At 39.4% G+C, this 24,543-nt stretch overlaps 1 protein-coding gene across 1 annotated transcript in view; it reads left to right on the forward strand.

Moving 5' to 3' along the window:
- The first annotated feature begins 1,717 nt into the window (after positions 1-1,717).
- Positions 1,718-24,543, forward strand: part of LOC149157983 (protein trichome birefringence-like 25) — a 44,368-nt gene continuing 21,542 nt past the window's right edge. Inside the window, exons 1-2 of the mRNA XM_089436070.1 lie at positions 1,718-2,137; positions 2,233-2,513. Of these exons, the coding sequence (XP_089292196.1) occupies positions 1,885-2,137; positions 2,233-2,513 (534 nt within the window). The 5' untranslated portion in view covers positions 1,718-1,884. The remainder of the gene's footprint in view (positions 2,138-2,232; positions 2,514-24,543) is intronic.

Consider the following 24,543-nt stretch of genomic DNA (forward strand, 5'->3'; position numbering starts at 1 on the left):
ACTCAAAACATGGCTACCCTTTGGATTACAACACCTTCTTTTCGAAGGTAAGAAAATGGAATATCTCTTTCCTCTTTCTGTTTATAATATATGCAGGGATGTCACAGTTTTCTTAGCTCTTCGACTGTGTGGGGGAGCTTTGGGAAAGCCTTCCTCTTCCCAAGCCTTCTCTTACAAAGATGTAGTCCGAAATCAGGGTCCCCAAAGTGTAGAGTCGCCTCAGGAACGTCCCATGCCCTCAGGCAAGGCAACTCAGACCAAGGTTTCTCCGAGTCTTTTTATAGTAGATAAAGTTGAGGATGTTCCTTTAGTAGAAATCACTCATCCATATCTAGATGGAATCTATGATTTGTTGGCAGACAATGGTCTCATTTGTCATTTCAATGGGCTATGGCCACATACAATAAACCTTTACCAATGGATCCATTCAACTTGGACCAAGGCATGCAGGGTCCTCTTTTGTTCCAAGGGTTTCTTCATCATCATTTTTGACAATGATGCGAATTATCAGAATGCTCTTTCCAAGGGCCTTGGTTTTGGGGAAAAGTTGGGCTCTTCCTGACCCCTTGGTTCCCAGATTTTGACCCCTCCATAATTGTGATCACAAAGCTACCCATTTGGGTCATGCTCTCGAATTTGCTGACCCATTTATGACATTCTTCAGTGTTTTTGGGTATTGGAAACACCTTGGGTCGTTTTCTGGCTGTAGATCCCTCGCGAGGCCAGTGTGGAGTCTTCACCTATGGCAGGATTTGCGTAGAACTCGACATCAACAAAGGCTTGCCTGACAAAATTAATTTAAAAATAGGTGATTTTCACTGGACCCAACAACTGGACTACGAGAACAATGCTTTTCAGTGTCGACTTTGTCATCAAACAAGTCATCTTCAAAACTTTTGTTCTAAAAAACTAGTCAAATAGAAGCCCAAATCTAAAGCATGGAAGCCATGCAACTTGCCTCCTCGAGAAGAGGAGGATTCCTCTTCCTCAGATCAGGAAGATGATGAGTTTGATGATGGCATGCTCCCATCGGACAAGGCCCATAATTCAAATCTCCAAAAGCCTTGTGAATGAGGTCAGGAGATCCATGTTTTGTTAGCGAGAAGAGAAGAACTCAGTAACAATGTTCGACGGGTGCCATGAAGCGCACTCATGAATCAACCTCCTCGAACTCTGACAAGGATGCCTCCATGTTAAGGTAGCTTTGGTAGCCACACTTCTAGAAGATTGGATCAAAGTAGCAAAGAAGAAAGGAAAAAAAAGACGCACTGGTGATCAACCCAAGCTACGTGATTCCAATGTTTTTGTTTTTTCATTTTCTATATGTATTATGTACTTTGTTTCATGGCCATCTTTACTATTATATAACCATTATATACCATCAATATTTATATTAATAAAAATCTTTTTCTACTAACTTACCAACTGAAGAAAAAAAAAAAAAAAAAAAAAAAAAAAAAAAAAAAAAACATATTTAAACAACTCCATTTTTATTAAATATATGAATACAATTTTGCCCTGAGTTAAAATCAATATAGAGTTAAACAAATTTTGAAATAAGTCGAAAAATTTTGTCCGTTTCTATATGGACAAATAAATCTAAATTTAAAATATTGTCCAATTCTAGTTAAACAAAAAAGATTTTTGTCACGTCATCAAGTAATTGGATCCTTTATTTTCATATTAAACATTTTAAATATAATAATAATGATTACTATCCCGTGATGGCCCGAAGATCGACCCCAACATCAAAGTACAGCCTTGAGAGGAGCGTAGCGCATCTGGTTGTTGGAGTGGGCATGGTGGCCTTCAAATAATTGCATCCTGTGAAGTGGGCAATGAAAGAACCGTCGCTTGTAACAGGGAGGGAAGCAAAGCAAAGCAATGATGAAGTCTGGTAGTGGAGGGAATGGGTATTTAGAATATTCAGAGCACAGGGCAGGCCAGAGGAGGCAAGCATTGATATTCTTCATGTCTCTATTTCTCCCATTTGCCATTATACTTCATATCTACTTCTCATATTCCTCTGTTTCAGTCTACACCACAACAACTGGTAAGCCTCTCCCCCACAACCATTCTACTCAACTTACATCCAGTCATGCCTCAGAAACTGCAGGGGATGCGATTCTCAACACAGGTAAAACCAGACTGTCGGATTTCGAGCTGTTTTGTAACTTGTTAAGTGCAAGATAATTCATTTATTAAGCAATTATGCTATGCTTTTCACTGCAGGGGGACAGTGTGATCTGTTCAGGGGAGATTGGATACCGGAACCTGCTGGTCCCTTTTATACAAACAAGACTTGCAGGGATATACCGGATCACCAGAACTGTATGAAAAATGGACGCCCAGATTCAGGCTATTTGTACTGGAAATGGAAGCCTGATGGCTGCCATCTTCCACGCTTCAACGCCAGCAGATTCTTGCACATTGTAAGGAATAAGGTGTGGGGCTTCATTGGAGACTCCATTGCTCGCAACAATGTGCAGTCGCTTGTTTGCCTTCTCTCTCAGGTTTGTTTTACTCTGTTTTCATTTAAATTCCTACGGACAAAGTAATGATTTCTAGGTTAAAAAAAAACATTTGAGAAATTCCGACTCTAAATTAGGAAATATGGCCGTATTTCTATTGTGTGAATGTAGTCACAGAAAAGTAAACAGCTTTAGTGGGCACACGATAAGCCTTTTCTCTTAAATCATCTTCATGTATCAGGATCTAGATTGGCTTATTGTCAATACCAACTTGGAACTTTAGCGAGTTTAAGAATCCACTGATTGAAAAAGGCGAGATTTTAACAGTCAGGAACTTGCAAAATGACACTGCCTAAATCAACTCGCAATAAATGCGCAAGAGAACCAACACCACAGTAATGAAGTGCCGAGCTTATAGTGGAGGAAAACCCCAACTGAGTAAAAGTTCAAAACCTCCACTCCCGAATGTTAGTAATTATATTCCTATATGCAATATGCAACGATACAAGACCCATATGTATAAGTGAGCCAGTACATTCTCACCACCAAAAGTAGTCTCCTTTCATGCATCTGATAACTATCCATTATTCAACATGGAACTGCTGAGGATGCCCCTCATGAAGGGGCATGTGGTTAAATAATAGAGCATCCCTGCAACATTGACCTTTTCATTGTATTAATATCTATTTGCAGAGCTGTCCCTTTGCGACTCTTTGCATATGCTATCTATCAAACTTTGTAGGTAGATGCAAGTGTTTTTAGTATGTTAATATCCATTTGCAGAACCTTTTCTTTGCAATTTTTTGCATATGCCGTTTATCAAACTTCATAGTAGATGCAAGTATTTAGTATACACGCACCGGAACATAAACATGACTCCTACATAGATCAATTTTTCAAAGCAGGTTGCAGAAATCGAGAATTGTTTAGCATTGCAAAATTAATAAATAGATTGGAGAAGGAACCTGCATTCCTCTACTAGAGATGGACACATCAATACTGATCCTGTTTGTCATAAAAGTATAAAGGGTAAGTAGAAACAATAGTAATGACTGAGCAAAATTTAGAACCTCAACAGAGAAGCCAAAATCTTAAAGGATACATTTGACAGTGCAGCTGAATTTTGTAGACCTACAAGCATTTATGGAGGAGAAGTTTGATCTACCAACATTTCTGGCAGATTGAAGCAAAAAACCCCAAGAATTTCTCGGAATATTGTTGCATTGGACAAAGCAATACTAGTAAAACTAGTATTTAGTATAGTTAGAACTTACACTCTATGACTCAACTCCTAAAATTGGATAATAATAAATGTTACTACTACATTCAAAGTTGAGGTCAAGGTTGAAATAATATGGTTCAATAGGACACTTGACACCAAGAAGTTGGACAGAAGGCAGTTGGATGCATACCCAAGACGTAGGGATACTTAGATGTACATACTAGTTCTGACGGGACCCTTATTGCTATGATGGGACAACTCCAATGAGAGATAACAATGGCAATGTCAACTCTCCATTGGCAACTGACAGAAGTGTAAACAAGTCAGAAAGCTAAAATTTTTCCTATTTGGCTACGAGAGACTGGAAAACAAAGTCAGTTCCTAGGGAAAAAGGTTGGACAGTTAGTGGGCTCATTAAGACACATATTATCTATCATGTTTTCCCACTGTTTATCTCTTGTCCAGTAAAAGAAATAGGTTACTAGTTACTACATCTTGTTTTCATTTGTTTGCTTATATTTTTTTATGAGAAAAAGGCAGAAATTTAATTATTACCGGCATTGAGTCATTTTAACTCCAGATCGACTAAGCATCAAGAAGGATCATAAAAGAACCAATGCACAAACTCTCCGTGCTTAAAATATTTGTGGTTAAGATAGATCTCTCTCTATCTCTCTTTATATATATATATATATATATATATATATATATATATATATCATTTTACATAGTGATAGTCTTTTTAAACTTTTTTAATTTATATTACGGACTTCAACTTTTTTTCATTTTGATTCATAAGGGTTACTTACACATTGCATACATACTGCACTAATTATTTCATATATATATATAAGTCACCTGACACGGGACATGGAGGACACAAAAATATGAGTATCCAACATGTGACACAACGACCCCCCAAAACATGACATGGAGGACATGTTATATATATTTAAAAGAAATTAATAGATATTATGCAGATTCTCATTCAATTTAGAAACTAAAACATGTACATGATGATGATACAAATTCAATCATACATTATGCATACAATCATGATTCATCAATTATACAACTAGTACTTACTACTACATCAATGACAATAAATTGACAAACACAAGAAATTAACCATAAATTGCAGTTTTCTCATTAAGTCATCAAAATCAAAATGTATTACATAGATACTGAGTCCTGACTCATTGAGTCACAGATACTATATGTGGGAATGCCCATGGCAAATAGCAAGTATTAAACAGGCAAATAGCAAGTATTAAACAGGGTAGATACTAGAACTGTAGATTAGGATGGAAGAATCTCATAGGCTATAGCTCATCAACATCAAAATTAGCATCACTACCACCATTGCTCTCTTCTACATCCTCCTCCTATGTATCCAATGTAATCTCTGCATCTGCTGGTGTGAAGGATGACCCCTCAAGAATATCACCATCATCAAAAGTGAGAGGCTCTAGCATTAGCTTCATTAAGATTCAAGTTAGCCAATGCCAACTCAATACTGTTGTCCAAACCCATATCATTGGGAAACACATCCCACATCTTTGTCTTTCCCTTCAACCACTTCTCCCTCTGTCTGTAAATAAGATGAAGGTTGGTGTGCACATACACCATTATCTTTGCCCTGAACTACTCATGCCTACTCTTCTTCAAACTATACAGATTCCCATATGTGCTCCAATTCCTCTCGCAACAAGACGATGAAGTAACCTGAGAGAGGAGCCTCATGGCTAATTGTTGTAGAGGAGGGCATGTTGCCCATGAGTTTCCCACCAAGTACAGAGCTTATTAGGCCCCCTTTCTCTAATCATATCACAACCTGCAAATCTCCCAGTCATAGTGGAAAACTTTGCAAAGGCATCCTCCACCTCATCAAGGGATGCTCTATCCTGAAATATCCGTCTCAATGCATCCTTCCTCCCTTGTGAAATCTCACCATCCATGTGAGGAGGGGATTTGTGTGAAGGTCCACCATTGAGCCACTCAATGTTGTAGTATTTTGGATTCAATGAGTGATTCAAGCAATGCAAAGGTGTGCAATTCTTGTCCCACCTGTTGATAAGAATATCCCGAGTATGAGAAATCAACCTGCTTTTCCATTAGAATCTTACCCAATAGAGTCTTCATTTTCCAATAGAGTGTTATTGCTCCAAAATAATGCTTCCTTTGTCCCCGGGTGTTCCATGGGTTAGGAATCCACGTGGCTATCTCATCCATGATCTATGAATTTGAAAAGACCTGACGCTCATTGACACCACGAGTCTCCAAGTTTCGTATTTCATTTTGGGTATCTGGAGGGACCATTGCATGGTAGCTTTTAGCAACTTTCTGATCTTGCTAATGGGCTCTATCGTGGCCTTGAGGTCCACAACCCCCACCCCAATGCCTACTACGCATTCTCTATCTTTCCATACTCACCCTTTTATAATAACACCCAAAAATAAGGCTCTTGGACCTTTGGGCAGAGAGGGTGCAATCATCAACCCTCTGAAATTTCGTACTCCTAATTGTAGACCCTTTAAGAGACAACTGACTTAGGTTAAGGTACAAAAATAGAAACAACCATTTCAGGGATGCTTTGTTCCCAGTTTCCATGGGCCTTGGTGTGGATCCGTGTATCAGCGGCCACCTAGGTTGGACACAAACTACAGGGCCTCGCCCACCTTGACGTCTAACTTTCCACAAATATGAAATCTGAAACCAATGCAACAAAATAGAAGGAACCCACGGAAGACAAAGGGAGCCAATATAGTAGCAAAAAAGGATGACCCACGTCCCAGGGCTAGACAACTAGGGGAATAATCAATGGTTTTGGCTCATGCATTGCATATACATTCAAATTATCTTACAGATGATAAGGACTCAGGCCAATGAAACTTTTCCAAAGCAAATATTAGACATAGTTCAAAGGAAAAATTTGAAAGTTTAGGGGTACCCTACAGTGTTGATGGAGCTCCCTTTCTTCTTGATCTAGGTGAGGCGCCTTGTGTTGTTTCAATTTGGCCACGCCCCGGATTGCAGACTCGGTCTAACTAGGAAATCCTCCTTGTTCCCTTTTCTCTGCGTTGCTTGGCCACTTCTCCAACGGGTTCCTCCAGTCAACCCTCCACACAATCTTCAAACTAGTGCCCTTGGTATTTGTTAATTTTAGGATAACAATGGTATGTCGTATGCTAAGAGCAATTTTACTTCAATTTCTTTACTAGCCCAATATCAATGTCCAGTTTAGCAATCACATCATCATGATAGTAAAATGCAGATAGAACATAAACAATAACAGTAGAAGACAATCCAAGACAAGAGGACACAAGATATGGCACCAGCCGGGGACAAACCCTAATGTGGGGAAACCCTTGATCAGTTCTTCTTATAATTCTTCAAAAGTTCAGCAGAGAGAGGGAGTACAATGTATAATATTCACTTGCCCAATTACAATGAAACTTTGATCAGTCAAATAGTAGAAACAAAAAGCGCTAACTAGAAAGTCAGTGCTGGTCAAACAGGGCAGAATTCTTCCTCAATTCATCTTGGTCAAACCTAGTCAACTTCGGCCTCCAAAAACAAGTCCAAACAACCCAAAAACAATGTGAAAAAGTCCAGTCAAACCTGGTCAACAAAAGTCAACGCAACAGCCAGCCCTAGCACAGTCAACGTTGGTCAAACAGAGGTCAAATTGCCTTAGATTTCGTGCCCAGAACTGTGGCCTGCTCAAACAGAAATCCTCCACCCAAAACCGCACCAAAATAGGTCAACGCTTGGTCAACGGAAGTAAAAAACAACCTCTGCAATTTCGGTCAACTCTGGTCAATGGCTGGAACAAAAAACCCTTCCTTTTCTTTGCACGTGTGGAGAGCAGCCTCTGAATTTCGTACCCAAACAAATGAAGGAGAGAGAAGATTGTGAGTGAGTGAAGTGTCCAAATGAGGAGGAGGCACCATGTATTTATATGCAAACGTTGAGGATGAATAGACGTGACTGTTGGGCTTCTGAGCCTACATGAGTTTGCTGGCCGACCTTGACAATTTGTCCATAATCAAAATAAATTCATAATTCCATTTGTACATGTTAGAATGGGATGATCTTTAGATCAATCCTACACCTCTCGGAGAGAGGAATCCAATAAAAATATGAGCTGCCTCATATGAGCTGTCTAATGTGAAGTTTGGCCCTAGTTGCCAAATTTAACACTCCCTCTCAACTAGGGAGAACTTCACTTGCCAAACTCTCTGACAATTTGTACCATCACTGTCTTTGCTCTACTTTGTTGAACTATGAAGAAAGAAGAAATGAAGTCAGTCTCGAATAATAGAGAGCGTGTCATACCACTCTTAACCGACCCTAAGTCAGTTTCCATTGATCCCAGATCAATATCAACATCCGAGCTGGTCCCTATCCTCGTTTCCCTACTCATTGGCCAGATGAGAGGTACTTCCAATGAGTCCTAGACTGCATGGGTAGGATGTGCCGGCAGGAGAAGGTGAACCACTCATCTTGCTCATATGCCATAGGAGAAGGTGAACCACACAACCTATGCATATGTCACCATGGGGTATCACAGGGTAAGGTGAACCACTCACCCTGTACATCGTGCACCATTAGGGGAAGGTGAACCACCAACCCTATGGTCGCTCATCTCTCCAAGATGTACCTCAAGCCCCCCAGAGCTCCCAAAGCTCAACATCCATCTCATATGGGACCCTCATAAGAGGGTCTCTCCACGGCTCCAAGTCATTCATGGAAGGTCAAGAATTTGACCTTCCCCAGGGGCTTCGTAAGAATATCAGCGACTTGATCATCAGTCCCAATGTGTTGAAGCCTTATTGCTCCCCGTTGTACCATATCCCAGATAAAGTGGTACCTGATATCAATATGCTTGGAGCGGTCATGAAACACGAGATTCTCCGAAAGACGAATCCCACTTTGGTTGTTGCAGAAGAACATGGTGGTATCCAGCACATGCCCAAACAACTCACTAAAGAGCTTCCTCAATCAAACAGCTTCACAGGAGGCCAAACTAGCAGCAATGTATTCAGCCTCAGCGGTGCTTAAGGCAACCGATTTATGCTTTCTGCTCATCCATGATATCGAAGCAGAACCTAGAGAGAAGCAACATCCATATGTTCTTTTACGATCCACCACACTGCTAGCCCAGTTTGCATCAGAGTAACCATGGAGCCTCACATTCCCGACAGTGTATCTCAGTCCATAAGTGATTGTGCCCCGAAGATATCTCAAGAGATTCTTGGCAGCAATCCAATGTATGTGATGAGGCTTGACCATAAACTGACTCAATGTATTCACTGCAAAACATATGTTCGGACGAGAGTTCACCAAGAACATCAGGGCCCCCACGAGTTGATGATACTCAGAAGGATTTCCCAAATCGGGCCTAGCAGCGTTTCTGCATAACTTCTTGAAGTTAAGTTCCATCAGAGTAGTCACTGATTTGCAGTCCACCATCCCAAAACTTTCAAGTATCTTCACAATATATTTTCCTTGAGAAAGGAAGATCTCACCCGACTTTTGGCAGACCTCCAACCCTAGTAAGTAATGCATCAATCCTAGGTCCTTCATCTCGAATTTGGAAGCCAACTCCCTCTTACATTGATGAATAAGAGGGTCTGCACCTGTCAGAAAGAGATCATCCATAGAGTACCAAGATGATAGGTCTATCATTCTCAACCTTAAAGTAAAGGTTCGGATCAGCTTCACTTCTTGTAAATCCCAGCTTCCTTAGATAGCTATCTATCCTCTCATACCAAGCCTGGGGTGCTTGCTTCAACCCATAAAGGGTTTTCTTCAACTTGCATACATGTGTTTGGCGATCTTGAACTTCGAACCCCTTAGGTTGTTCTACATAGACTTTTTCCTTAAGTGAACCATACAAGAAGGCAGTCTTGACATCGATCTGGTGGAGATTCCATCCTTGCGAGGCAACAAGGGCTATAATCGAATGGATGGTGGTGTAGCAAACAACTAGTGCAAATATCTCATCATAATCTACACCTTCCTTTTGAGAGAAGCCTCAAGCAACGAATCTGGCCTTGAACTTTTCAGCGTTTCCATCAGCGCCACGCTTGATCTTGAAGAGCAATTTCGAGGTGACAACGTATTTGTCCTTGGGTATAGGAACCTCATCCCAGACATCATTCTTCGTAATTGAGTCATACTCTTCGTTCATTGCATCCTTCCAAACCTGGTGTTTGGCAGCTTCTTCGAATGTGCAAGGCTCAGATTGAACAATGGTGCTCATTGCAATTAAGTACCCTTGGTACCTATTCGGCTTCTTGCTTTCACGAAATGTCCCTCTAGGTGCAACATGTCCCTTGACATCTTCGAGAGTCTCCCCTAAGCCATGAGGGTCTCCTTTTTTAGGAGGAGGGCTCATGAGGGGGTGGATCAATGGGATCCATTGGTCCTTTAGCACCGAGCATTTGCTCATCCTACTGTTCTCCCTGCGTTTCGGAATCTGCTCCTTTGTCCTTCCTTGGAAGAGGAAGGTTACTAATCTTCCCAAGGGCAACATCCTCATCGAAAGTGACATCATGACTTATCTCCACTTCTCTTTGACCAAGCACATAGATTCTATATGCCTTAGAAGCTATGAAACCGGATTCGCTCAAACTACCTGACGTGTCCGAATCCCACGAATCAGACACGATTCGTTGGAGATTCGAATCCCAAAATGGGACACGTCGTGTCCTAACGGGACACGATCGAATCCCGGTCATGTCCTGTTAGGACACAACGTGTCCCGATTTTGGGATTCGAATCCCAATGGTCTGGAGCTTTTACCAATTTTTTGAGTTCATTCTCGTGTGGGGTTTTTTATGACAGATGGGGGTATTCATATCTGAGGCATAACTATCCCATGGATTTCTTTTTCCAAAGTGTCGCTAAAGGTCTGAAGCTTTTACCAATTTTTTGAGTACATTCTTGTGTGGGTTGTTGCAGAGAGTTTTTACCAACTCAGTTTGCATTCTTTAGGTGTGGTTTTAATGGCTACTATAACTGCATTGAGATAATAGTGACATTTCCATTTAGAGAATTCTTAAATTTCAAGGTGTGGTTTTAATGGTGACTATTACTACCTATTGAGATAATGGTCACAATTGCTATTTAGAGAATATGTAAATTTCACCTTCAGATTTCAGTGTGTTTTAATGGTGACTGTTACTGCATATTGATATAATGGTGACAATTGCTGTTTATTGAGATACAGTTGCACAGTACAGGTTTTCAATGGTAGAATCTAGATGAGTTCGCACATTGGGGAACATTTGTTAATAAATCTTTATTAATCTGGTATCTCTGGGTCATCAGCTTGGAAATTTTGTGATAAATTACCATGTTTTATCCATCTCACATTTTATGCTCGTTACATTAGAGAGCCCCATTTATATGTTATTTGAAAATGAATGTGTGCCTAAACTCTATGCCTCTTGTACATGAGAAAATGTTTTGGAACAAGTTTGGTCGATAAGTTCACAAATATATGCATTTTCAATTGCGTGTTGAGTTCAACAATAGTATTTAGGCAAATTTAGTAAAGATAATCTTCAGAAAAAATGATGTCATCATGGAATTTGGAATTTTGAAGATGGTTAACTAAAATATAATTCTAAGAGAAAATATAGTGATTTCCCAGTATCATTATCTATTTGTTTGACAACGATTTTAACCGAATGTAAAAAGATATGTAGGATGTCAAATTAAACATAAATTTGGTAAAAAGACATGAAGGATGGCAAATAAAAAATAAATTTGTATCATTAATGAGAATTTGTGTAAGAAATATCTAATTTTTAATATATATATATTTTAATAAATAATATATAACGAATCCTACATGTCCTGTTCCGGGGGGTCAACGTGTTCGAATCCGACTCTCGAATCCCCGTATCCTACGAATCTCGAATCCTCTTGTCAGGTGACTTAGCTTAGAAGTTTCACTGTAGCCCACAAATGTTCCTTTCTTCCCAAAAGCATCCAATTTGCTTCTCTTTTCTTTCGACACATGAAAAGATACAGGGCTACCAAAAATTCTAAAATGAGAAACATCAGGTTTCTTACCGGTGAAAACTTCTTCGGGAGCTTTGGAGTCCAACACTTGACGAGGGCATCTATTTTGAACATACACGGCGGTGTTTGCATCTTCGGCCCATAATAACTTCGGAAGGCTTTGATCATGAAGCATGGCACAAGTGGCTTCTACGATAGAACAGTTCTTCCTTTCAGCAAAACCATTTTGCTCAGGAGTATATGCAGTAGTAGTCTCCTTCTTAATGCCAAGTTCTCTACAATAATCTTTGAACTCATTTGATTCGTATTCGGTTCCATTATCGGTCCTCAATATTTTGATCTTCTTCCCGGTTTGATTTTCGACCAAAGCTTTGAAAGAACGGAACCATGAGAATACTTTGTCCTTCTTCTTCAAGAAATATATCCAAGTCTTGCGAGAGAAGTCATCCATAAAGATAGCATAATATAAATATCCTCCCGATTAGTTCACGGGCATTGCACTAGATAGATCAGAATGAACCAATTGCAATATGTTAGTAGTCTTGCTATCACTTGAGGAGAATAGTCCCCTTGTATGCTTTCCTTCGACACACCCCTGACAAACACCTTCATGTTCTACTTTAAATTTGGTCATACCTGTCACCATCTTCCTCACATCGGGTAGAGCCTTATAATGTAGATGAGCAAACCTCCAGTGCCATAATTCGGATTGAAGTGATGTGTTGCAAGACATAGCTCCCAATGGGTTTCCTCCAACTTGAAATAGGCTATCAACCTTGAAGCCAAGTGTAAATGCATCTTTGAAATTTTTATTCCACACACGTACCTTTCCATCGATGAATGCCACCTTGAATCCTTTGTCCTCCATCACCGAGATAGATACTAGGTTCTTCTTTAGATCGGGTACATATAGTACTTCTTGTAGATGAATGATATTACCTTGATTCAATTGAAGAGTAACATTCCCAACTCCCTTCACGGGATAGGTGGCATTGTCTCCAAGGATAATTTCTAAATTTGTATCCCTTTCAATCAGATTTGAAAGAGCTTCCTTATACTTGGTGAAATGCCTTGAGGCACCATAATCAATCAACCAATTTCCCAAAGTGTCCGGAGGAGATGCAGTAGAAAGGGCAAATATAAGATATAATTCTTTTTGCTTGCTATCAACAACATTAGATTCATCATACCTGGTGTTTCTTGATCTCTTGGGAGGGCGACCATTTCCTTGATGAGAAGCGGGAGCATTCCTTTTTCCTTGGTTGTTGAATTTGCCATTCCTTTGATTGATGTTGCCCCTAAAATGTTGTTGTTGTGGTTGTCATCATCACGAGGTGTATCCCTTCTATTAGGACACTCCCTAGCATAGCGACCAAACTTGTTGCAAATGAAGCATCTTCCCTTCCTTCCATTTTTGAAACCCGACCTTCCTTGACATTGCTTCTTTGAACCTGCATTGTTCTTTTTTTTTAGCATGAGCGGAGAATGCAGTAGGATCATTCCTATTTGAAGGCATATCTAGTTCCATCATTCTTGTTTCTTCTGGAGAGCATCTAGTAAGCAATTCTTCAAAACCTGGAATCCTGTCGTTGTTAAGAATAATAGTGTTGAACACGTGCCATTCACGAGGGAGTCCTCCAAGGGCAATGAGGGTAAGCTTCCTATCAGCAATAGCTTCTCTAATCGAAAGAAGATCATTTTTGATCTCAGTAATCCTCATGAAGTAGGATTGAATATCTTCATTTCTTCCTCTCTTTATATCCTTCAGCTTGTTCTTGAGGAAAAGAATTTGATTTGCATTGCTAGATTTAAACACGCCAACCAACTTGTCATATATCTCCGTCTATGTGTGCAAATCGGAAGTGTAAGCAACTAAATGCTTATGAATAGAATCCCTGATGATCTTCTTGGCTTTGACTTCACCGTCCTTGTACTTGGTCTTAGCAGCGACTAGTGCATTAGAAGGAGGTTTCGAAATCTTTCCCTGCACATAATCCATCACATCTTGCTCTTTTAATGTCAAATCAAGAGACATCTTCCATGCATGATAATCAGACTTATCATGAAGCTTATCATCAAACTTGAAGTAGGATGTGGAGGCCATTTGATCAATGATTGCTCTTCTCACTCTTGCTTGGGCTTTGTCTTCACCTCAACTCTGATACCATGTTAATTTTAGGATAACAATGGTATGTTCTATGCTAAGAGCAATTGTACTTAAATTTCTTTATTAGCCCAATACCAATATCCAATTTAGCAATCACATCATCATGATAGTAAAATGTAGATAGAACATAAACAATAACAGTAGAAGATAATTCAAGACAAGAGGACACAAGATATGGCACTAGCTAGGGACAAACCCCAATGTGGGGGAACCCTTGATCAATTCTTCTTATAATTCTTCAAAAGTTTAGTCGAGAGAGAGAGTACAATGTATAATATTCACTTGCCCAATTACAGTGAAAATCTGATCAGTCAAATAGCAGAAATAGAAAGCCCTAACCAGAAAGTCAACGCTGGTCAACAGGGCAGAATTCTTCCTCAATTCAGCTTGGTCAAACCTAGTCAACTTCGGCCTCCAACAAGAAGTCCAAACAACCCAAAAACAGTCCGAAAAAGTCTAGTCAAACTTGGTCAACAAAAGTCAACATAGTAGCCAGCCCTAGCATAGTCAACGCTGGTCAAACAGAGGTCAAACTACCTTGGATTTCATGGCCAAATTTGTGGCCTGCTCAAATAGAAATCCTCCACCCAAAACCGCACTAAAATAGGTCAACACAAGTAAAAAACAACCTCTGCAATTTCGGTCAACTTTGGTCAATGACTGGAACAAAAAACCCTTCCTTTTCTTCGCACGTGTGGAGAGCAACCTCTGAATTTCCTACCCAAACAAATGAAGGAGAGAGAAGATTGTGAGTGAGTGAAGTGTCCAAATGAGGAGGAGGCACCATGTATTTATATGCAAACGTTGAGGATGAATAGACGTGACTGTTGGGCTTCTGAGCCTACATGAGTTCACTGGCTGACCTTGACAATTTGCCCATAATCAAAATAAATTCATAATTCCATTTGTACATGTCAGAATGGTATGATCTTTAGATCAATCCTACACCTCTTAGAGAGAGGAATCCAAAAAAAAAAGAGCTGCCTAATATGAGCTGTCCAATGTGAAGTTTGGCCCTAGTTGCCAAATTTAACAATATTCCTTGCAATAGTTTCCCTCCAGAGATTCCAGTTCCTTTGCAAGCTTCTTTCCTTCAATCCCTCTTGTGATAGAAAAATAAGCCTTTTCCAACTTGGGTGACTGCCATAAACTTGACCTCCCTCCTCCCTCGCTCAACATCTCCTGAATTGAATGCGTTGTACAAGGATTAAATTTTAGCTGCATTCTTATGCATGCGAGGGAGTGGCTACACCACCCTTGCCATTAAGACTCCTTTCATTTCTGGGGTGACGGGCATGACCCCCTAGCCACCTACTCATCTTGGGGTCCGCCCCCATCAGGGGGATAGTGCAACATTAAATGATATGAAGTTGAGATAGAAAAAAAAGCCAACGATAAGATCAATCTCTTCTCACCTCTCTTGTTGAAATATCTTGTCCATTGGACCAAGTGCCCTCTTTTTTGTTGCTTGACCTGCACCCCCACTAGAACTCCCAAATGGATAATTGCTTTTCCTCAAGAATGCAAGGGGATCCTCATTCTTGTTTTTCTTAGATGTTGCAGCCACCATTGCCACACCAACATTGGCCTCTCTTTCTAGTTCTTTCCTCTTAGATGCACTCACTCCTACACATGCTCCAATTCCACAAGATGTGCCCAACAAATGCCCTTTCACACAGAAATAGGTGCTCTTGAATTGATGGTTGCAAAAGTTGCATGTCCAAAGAACATTGCCTCCTCCCTTTAACTTGCTCCCTAGCCCTTGATGTCTTGTAGCATACTTCCACAAGGGATATTTCAATTCTTGAGCTTGTTGTCTTGCTAAAATGATGTTTCTCTCAACATTCAAAGCCATTGTTGCAACCTCACTTCCAACAGATGGAATACTGGTAGACCTTGATGGGCATTATCAATAGGGTAATTCCTCCCCTTCTTTTGCCCCTTTCCTGTTGCCCTTGATTGAGCCATGATTGTTGTGAATATAAAGAAAAATGGATTGCTGTAAGGCTGTGAATGTAAACAAAAATGAGTTGTAGACTACTGTAACAAAACTAAAAAGGATTGGAAGGGAAATCAACTTATCGACACCTTGAATCTCCTCCAAAACTCGTCTTCCTCCTTTGCTGGTTGCTCACACACTCCTACAATTCCAAAACAATAAATAATGAGGGAAATTGGCCCAAAATCGACTTTTAGCAATATGCAGGGCCTCTTTTTCAAGGACAGGTGTCATAGAATCTGGACACGATTTTGGCACGTGCCTGAAACGATTCAAACTCGTGCCCCTCATCTTAGACACGAGTCAAACTCGTGTTAGGCACGTGTCTTCATCGTGTCTTGTTCGACATGAAGGATTTGAGACACGAGGGCGTGTGTCAGATGACTTAGCTATATATATATATATTTTACATTCTGGTAATTGACAGTCTTTCTTTAAATTTCTTTTTTTTTGTATTTATGGACTTAAACAATTTTTTTTTCATTTTGATTTCGTGCAATTAATAAATTGTAGAAGCCCTAACCATGTCCATAAGGTCAATTGTGTTCATCGGTTTTGCCAAAAGAATTTTGTTTTTTAGTGAACAAAATATAGCTTACTCTAATTTTAAAGCAATTACTTCTAAATTCTATAAGTGCAAAACATGGTCTTTCTTTTTTATAAATTGAAGAGGAATGTATTTTGGATGGTGCTAAATAGACTAAGAGCCTTAGTTTAACAAGTATCTACTGTGAAAATTCCTACTACTGAAGGAACCCTTACTGCAGCGAATCTGAATCTACTTCACCTACTTGATTTTTAAATTACAGTCATCAAGTTATTCTCTTGAATACTGAAGCAAATTACTTCTGCAACCTACACTAATTAAATATTTGATCTCATGAAGCAGAAAACAGAGCAAAGAACAAGATACATAGGACACTTATTTTTGGACGCTATAGTCCTCGGAAAAACCCAATGCAGGAAAACTAGTGCAGCAACTTTGAGGGTTTATTATTATGCAGGAGTAATATCTAAATACAAATCTAGGGTGCTCATCTAGCAATCCTTTACAGAGAAAATATTGGCGGAAAATCTGAGTGAGTTTTACCTCACTTCACCCTGCAGAATTCCGACTGATCCGGCACAAGACTGGCTAACCCCGACTATTTCTGCGTTGGCTCTGTGTCAGCTCTCCCAGCTGTTTCGGCAGTTCCCGACAGTTTCCGCTGTTCCGACAGTTCTGGATTCTGCGTTACAGGCAACTTTTCTGCGTTAGCGCTCCCGGCTACTGTGCTGCCTCTACGTTAGCTTTCTCGGCTATTCCGGTTGTTCTTGGTAGTTTCGGTTGTTCCGACAGTTCTGGATTCTGCGTGACAGGCAACTTTTCTGCGTCAGCTCTCCCGGCTACTACATTGCCTCTCTGCAAGCTCTCTCCGCCTCTCTGTTTTGTATTTTCCGGAAAGTCCTTCTCCTGGATTCTCTCTGCCCCTCAGCTGCAAGATCTCCCCAATTGATTTTCCTCTTGAGAACTTCTCACCTCAGAAAATTGATTTCCTCAATCTCTCTGTGTGTTTCCAAATGAACCCCAAGCCTCCATTTTATACTTTTCCCGTTGAGTCTTCAACGATCGAGATTACGTCTCTAATCAACGACTAAGATTAAAACATGACTTGATCTGCCTTCTAGATCATTCTCCCCCATATTTTGATTAATACCCATTAATATTTTATTTTTCCTAAGTTTAGACTTAGGAACCCCATTAAAATTATTAATTGTTTTAATAAAATACAATTCGGGTGGAATTTCACCAAATGGCTTCTGGGTTCTTTAGAACCCATGTGCCTTGGCCTCTCCGCCATTTTTCAAGGTTAGATCACTTCGATTCTACTAGAAACTAACATCTACTCCAAAATTCCACTTCGTAAGTGACACTACAACTTGGAATACAAGGAGAAGTCTAGAGTATTTGTGGAAAGTCTATTGCCATTGACCGAATTTAATATACATATTGGACATACATTATGTTAAAGACTTAAAACATAAATGAAATCTTTGTGGAAACACCTCCTTGAGAGCTTCCACAATTATAACTTCATGCAAAAATGAAACCAAAATGCTGAGAAACTTCTAGCCAACTTGCTTTTTCCCTCACTTGAGTTTTAGATTAAAGGTTAAATGTTGTTTTGCCCCAAACCAATGGTGGGCTTGTACTTGCCAAGTGACCAGTATTGGTTTTGAAATTGTGGTCTTGGGAGGATCCAACAATTGTTTCAACATTCTGCTCCACTGTTTCCATCCTCTTGTCCATCTATTTCATGCTTGATTCAATCTGTTAGCACATCGTGGTGGATGTTGAGAGTTGTTGCATTTTCATCAATTTTTGAGTTTTAGCCAAGTCAATCATGTTCAATGTCGAGTTTCCTTTCAACTTATTCAATTCCCTTTTAGTACTCTCTATAATAGTATCCAAATAGACCCATAAATCTTCCACAACTCTCGAGTCTTGAGGTTCTAGACATCCTCCCAAAGGAGGTCTAAATGCATTGATGATATTTTTGAAGGCGTAAGTGTTGAGGTAGAAGAAGATTTTTCAAACACCAAGCAAAAATGGGCCAAAATCAAAGCTAGCTTAGAGAATGTTGACAAAGGCATTGTTGGTGGGAAGTGGCCCTTTATTCTTGTAGAGTCAAAGGAAGACTTCTAATAGAAACTAGCAAGATAAAAAGAAAAGAGAAAAGAGCTTAAGGTAAGATTAGCAAATACATGTTGACACAGGGTCATCCCTTATCAAAGTTAAAGGTGCTTGAAGATATTTCATTGAGTGTGATACATGGAAGGCATCTTGGATGAAGGCCATCATTCTTTATGGTGGCTATGATCTTCCAAACAAGTCAATTTATTGCCCGTGTCTTGTTATGAGTGCTCAAAGCCTTAGATGGCATAAGCAATTAAGTTTGATCATCTAGCAATGAACACCCATCATAATTAGTAATTGATACTTTTCCATCTCCTAATAATACAAATTAATTTGCTATTTTATTGACCCCAACATTATAACCTTGGGTCACTTGAATAAATATTATATGATCAAAGAAAATTAACAAGGCCTTGCATCTTTGAGTAGTTGGGAATGTTTAATATTTTTAGGTATTGCATTATTATTCATGATACATATTATCAATTGAGTCACATTACATATTAACCTTAATTTTTAGTTTTGTTATTATGTTCATCGACTTGAGCAAAGATCCTGATGTTGCTAAGTTATTTGTGGCTTGCATTATTACCATTTAAACACTAATTGTTGTACACCTTTTGCATTGAGTATGAGCCCCATGTCCCTACTATGCCTCGGTTACCTTTGGTTGCCCTATTTTGTCCTTATACATAGATTATATGGTATTGTTGATCATTGTGTTGATAATCATTATAATGGTCATATCTCTTCATCAATCTCAATTACCATTTGCCTAGTATGAGTAATGTACAAAGGGGGCACTTCCAATTATTTTTGATAGCTCTTGCATTGTGCCCCAACTACCCCTTGCTTGATTGGCATCATTTGTCATACTCTAGTTAACACCCAATTAGACATTTGTTGTGACTTTGGCTTCCCTTGCAAGAGTGTAGTACATTTTTAGTGTGAAGGTTCTCGAATGTGAAGAGTATGTTCTATTGAAATACTTAGGTGTACTTTAAATATCTGTTTAATGAGAGCTCAACTTGTTCAAAGTATGGACATTGAAAGATACTTATAGTAAGGTAATGGCTAATGAAGCCAAGAATAATTGGAGAAAGAAGCCAAACCCATATAGTACAAGTTAAGTCACACATTGATTCAAAAGCAAAAGGACAAGTTACTGGTTGTCTATATTGACATGAAAAGGTTAGCCAACCCAAGCAAATTGACAAGCAATTCAACTGACGAATTGAAGAGGATACAACAAAAGTGCAACTACTGTGAGAAGATAAAGGGAACTACTAGTTCTTGCACCTAGATAAATGATTGATAAAGGCATTGTGAGTACAAGTTGTTGACAACTAGATAAATTCGCAAGTTGACACTAACAAGGGATTGCACTAGCCAATAAGATGGATCCAATCAGTCAATAGATGAACCTAATGGAGTAGTTGTTTGAGATGTCAATGCAAGTGAAGAAGATTATGACGTTGACAATTGTCAATCTAACTTTCTAAATAATTAGATGACAAAGATGCGGGTCAAACAATTTACCCTATAAATGAAACCATGTGGAAAGGCATATTTGTTGGAATGGTTAACTAGAGACACATAATCAACCATTACCAGACAATTTAAGTTTGAACTCTTATCTTCACCAGTATTTATGGATGAGATAAAGTGCTATATGATGTTGCTTGAAGTTTGTAGAATTGTATTTCAAAGCCTTTACTTTAGCGATAACAATCACAATTATGTAAGTGAAAACAGGGAGGTGCTCGTATGACAAAGTTAGCACATGAAGATGCCTCAAAAGAGGGGATTGTTGTGCAATGAAGCTAAGTATGTAATCATTGCGAATAACACAACTCACCATTATATTTGCTAGCTGTTGTTGTTTACACCATGCTTGGGCATGCTTCATGTGATGCGTGTTGCATGATGTGTTGATTACCCTTGGTTGTACTGTGATGGATGTACACATTGGAGATAGCTTACTCATAGATCACCATGCCTTTTCTTGATGCTTATGTGGCATACATGGAGAAATTGGTTGCTTTCCTAAAGGGCATTTTCCAAATTATATTGTGGTCTAATTCCAACATGAACACAAGTCATGTGACTTTGGTGCTAACAACAAAAGGCCTAAGATGACCACTTTGGGTTTTATTCGACTTGGATTATCCAACTGCATTTACCTCCAATGGATAACATGATCTCAACATACCATAAGCTCCTAATCGACAAGTTTTCTTGGTGTGTACTTGTAAGAAAAACAACAACAAATTAAAAGACTTGCCTTGATTGGGGCAATGAAGGAAATAAACTTAATGTGGTGGAGGGAAGGAAAGTAGACAAAAGGCAATTTGCCTTTAGGGTAGGAAGGGTGAAAAGCAACTTTCCCTAAGAGGTGAGGGTGAAGGGTAGTGTCCTTCGATGGGAGAAAGGGTGAAGATCAAAGGGAAACTTTCCTTGTGGGGAGTAAGGGTGAAATACATCTTCCACCAAGGGGATTGAGGGTGGCTAGGTGAAAAAGGATGACTAAGACATAGTGCTAGTAGTCAAATGAGAGCCAATGATGGTAGAAGATGAGGGAGGATCACAATAATTTTAGATTGAAGGATGGGCCAACTTAGGTTATAACTTCATGCAACAGGCTAGCAAAGGAGAAGCAGGTGTGGTGATTAGTCCCATTTAGGAAGTAGACTACCTTAGATTGGGCCCTAGCTTGAGGTAATATTCCAACAAAACTCAACCATCAAAGTAGGGGATAGGCAATAAATGACACGTGGTAGGCGATATGGGAGAGGGGAAGAGAAGACTAAGTGACAAGTGGAAAGAAAGCGAGATAAGAGGAAGTGCAATAAAATATGACAAAGGAAGGCCATAAGAGACAAGACGAAACATGAGTTAAGAGACAAAGGAAATAAAAATAGAAGACCGAGGCTTAGCATATTTGGAGGAGGTTCAGGTTGTGCCCAAACTTTTTAGGGAGAAATTGGAGATATAGGGGGTCAACATGAAAAATCATTGAAAGGTAATCCACGTAGGTGGGATGGGAAATAGCTTATAGGGTAAAGTACTACAAGTGGGGCAGGATAGATAGGATGCTATTGGAGGTGCGTTGAGCAAGGTCGATAGGTAGGCAACCAAGGGGATGTCTTAAGTGGGGTAGTATAGTTAGGAGACCAAGGGTATGTATTGGGTGGGATGTGATGGGCAAGGGACAAAGGCGATGCCTTGAGTGGGATGGCGTAGGAGATAAGGTGTGTTAGGGGAAAAAGTGGTCTTGAGGTGCTTCAAGAAAAATTCCATAGTAGAGTAGCTTTGAATTAGTGCCCTCAAAGACCTTGTCAAGGGAAAAGTAAATAGAAGGTGCCTTAGATTTTTTAGAAATAAAATGCAAGAGAACATAATTAATAACCAACAATAATAAAACACATAACAACGAGACATCATGATTATACTGGAAACCTTAAACTAGGAAAACCAACTTCCTAAGTTCCCTGACATGGGCACACGGGACATGCAGGACACACAAATTCCAGTGTCCGACACAAGGCACATAGACCCCCCAGAACAAGACACGTTATCTCTCTCTCTCTATATATATATATTTCAATGATTTCATATTACACAAATTCTCATGGTGATATAAATTCAGACATACATCTAGATTCTACATTGTAAATTTGTAAGTTGTAACATTATGCACAAATACAATTGTGACAGACTCATCAATGATCCAATAGGAGAAAGAAAAGAAACTATAGTTTTCTCATTGAGTCATCAAAATCAAAATGTGTTACATAGGTACTGAGTCATGAGGACTCCTAACTAGCAATGCCAATGGCAAATAGAAATAGCAAATACAAAACAACTACAAGGTAGTAGGTAGCTCGTCAATCCTCATCATCAAAATCAACATCATTGTCATGGTCACCACTGCTTGCATCCTCATCCTCTGTATCCAATGTAATTTTTGCATCTGCTGGTGTGGAGGATGACCCCACAAGAGTATCACTATCATCAAAAGTGACAGGCTCTAGCACTAGCTTATTAAGATCCACCTTGGCCAATATCAACTCAACACTGCTGTCCAAACCCATATCATCAGGAAACACATCCCACATCTTTGTCTTTCCCTTCAACCACTACTCCCTTTGCCTGTAAATAAGACGAAGGTTGGAAGCAAATTGCACTTACCGGTTGCTTGAATCACCTCCAAAATGCTCCTAAACCCTTTGCTACTCGCTCCCACACACCCGTAGTAAGAGAGAGACACAACAATGAAGAGAAAGTGACCCAAATTAGGATTTTAAGGAGCCACGACACACATTTCTAGAGGGACACGCTGCTAGGCGAATAAGATTCGCGGGCCTAGCAAATCCCACATGGTCGGACAAACTCGACCCACGAATTAGACACGTGTCCCTCACAAATCATGTTCGACACATGGGATTCGGGACACGGGGGGGGGAGGACGAATCCGATTTCTTAGCCAACTTCTAATAGATTTATTAATCTTGGCCAAAAAAACGTCTTACAACGGAGTCATCAAGCCATTAAATAAGCAATATTACATTGAATACCGTGGGAAAAACCATGGGTTATCAAAACCTTGTGCCCATAAACCTCCATCGGTAAACCAATTAATTACCATATCAAATGACTTTATCACTGAGTCAAGTTTAACCTAACATTTCCCCCTTTAAACTTGACTTGGGTAATGATAGGGGTGCACATGGTTAACCAGGGCTTCTAGTTGTATGCCCATTTACATGCAATTAAAATTTTCAACTCCATTATAAAACTTTGGATTTAGTGTTGCTAGAACTCCATGGGAATGCGTTCAACATGTCCATTGCTTCTTTTATTGGCACTTACAAATGCTACTAGCCTACTATTCTCTTGCCTTGTTCCTGCTATTTCTCTTGTATTATGTTCCTATAGTGGCTTTGCAAAACCTTGCGTACCTTTGGAAAATCAACTACAACTCGGATTTCTTCACAACAAATCAACATTTGATTTTTGTGGCGGCTCATCTTAATCAAATATCCAATATCTCTAACAACATCAAGCTAGCATACAAGTACACCTACCACCCTCATACCTATCCAAGTGGTTCATTCCTCAAGTTGAGTCTACATTCTTTCTATGCTTGAGAGGGATAAATCCAGGGAATTTAACATGCTAATAAATATCCACTCAAATCTTCAAATTTGGTTACTCAAAAACCCTAAGTCCTTAACAATAGTGGATCAACCTACTTTGATACCATTTGTTAGAAATAAAATGCAAGAGAAAACAATTAATAACCAATAAATAACCAACAATAATAAAACACATAGCAACAAGATAACATGATTAGCCTAGAAATCCTAAATCGAGAAAATCAACTCTTATAGATCTATTAGTCTTTGCCAAAAAGGCGTCTTACATTGGAGTGATCAAGCCATTACATAGGCTTTATTACATCAAATGCCATGGGTAAATCCATGGGTTACCAAAACCTTAGGCTTTTAAGCTGCCAAAAATTTACCACTTCAGAAAGAGAAAAACTTGCTAGATCTGTAATAGAAAATATTAGTGCAATATCTAGAAGATTTTTTCTTATTGTGTCACATGCAAACTCTGCTCTCCCTTTGGGCTGGTGCTTGCCAACCATAGGGGGATGTTGATAGCCTCACATGCAATATTTTTGCAATATTTTTGGCTTGTATATTTGCAAAACAAACACATGAAACAAGCATGCAATAGTTTCCTTTGATCAACAACTCTGTGGCCAAAGGGAATTGTTTCATGCTTGTTTTTTGTGTTTGTTTTTTAGATTTATAGGGAAAACATTGCATCTAAGGCTAGGACACACCCTTGTGGTTGGAAAGCATTAGCCTGAACAAAGAGGAGTTTTCATGTGACACAATAGGGCAAATTCTTCTAGGTGTTGCATTGAGATTTTATATTACATATCTACCAAGTTTTTCA

This window comes from Pinus tabuliformis, chromosome 5_2 (assembly GCF_031772625.1).
Source record: "Pinus tabuliformis cultivar Carrire ecotype Pingquan chromosome 5_2, CPIR1, whole genome shotgun sequence".
NCBI classification, from domain to species: Eukaryota; Viridiplantae; Streptophyta; class Pinopsida; order Pinales; family Pinaceae; genus Pinus; species Pinus tabuliformis.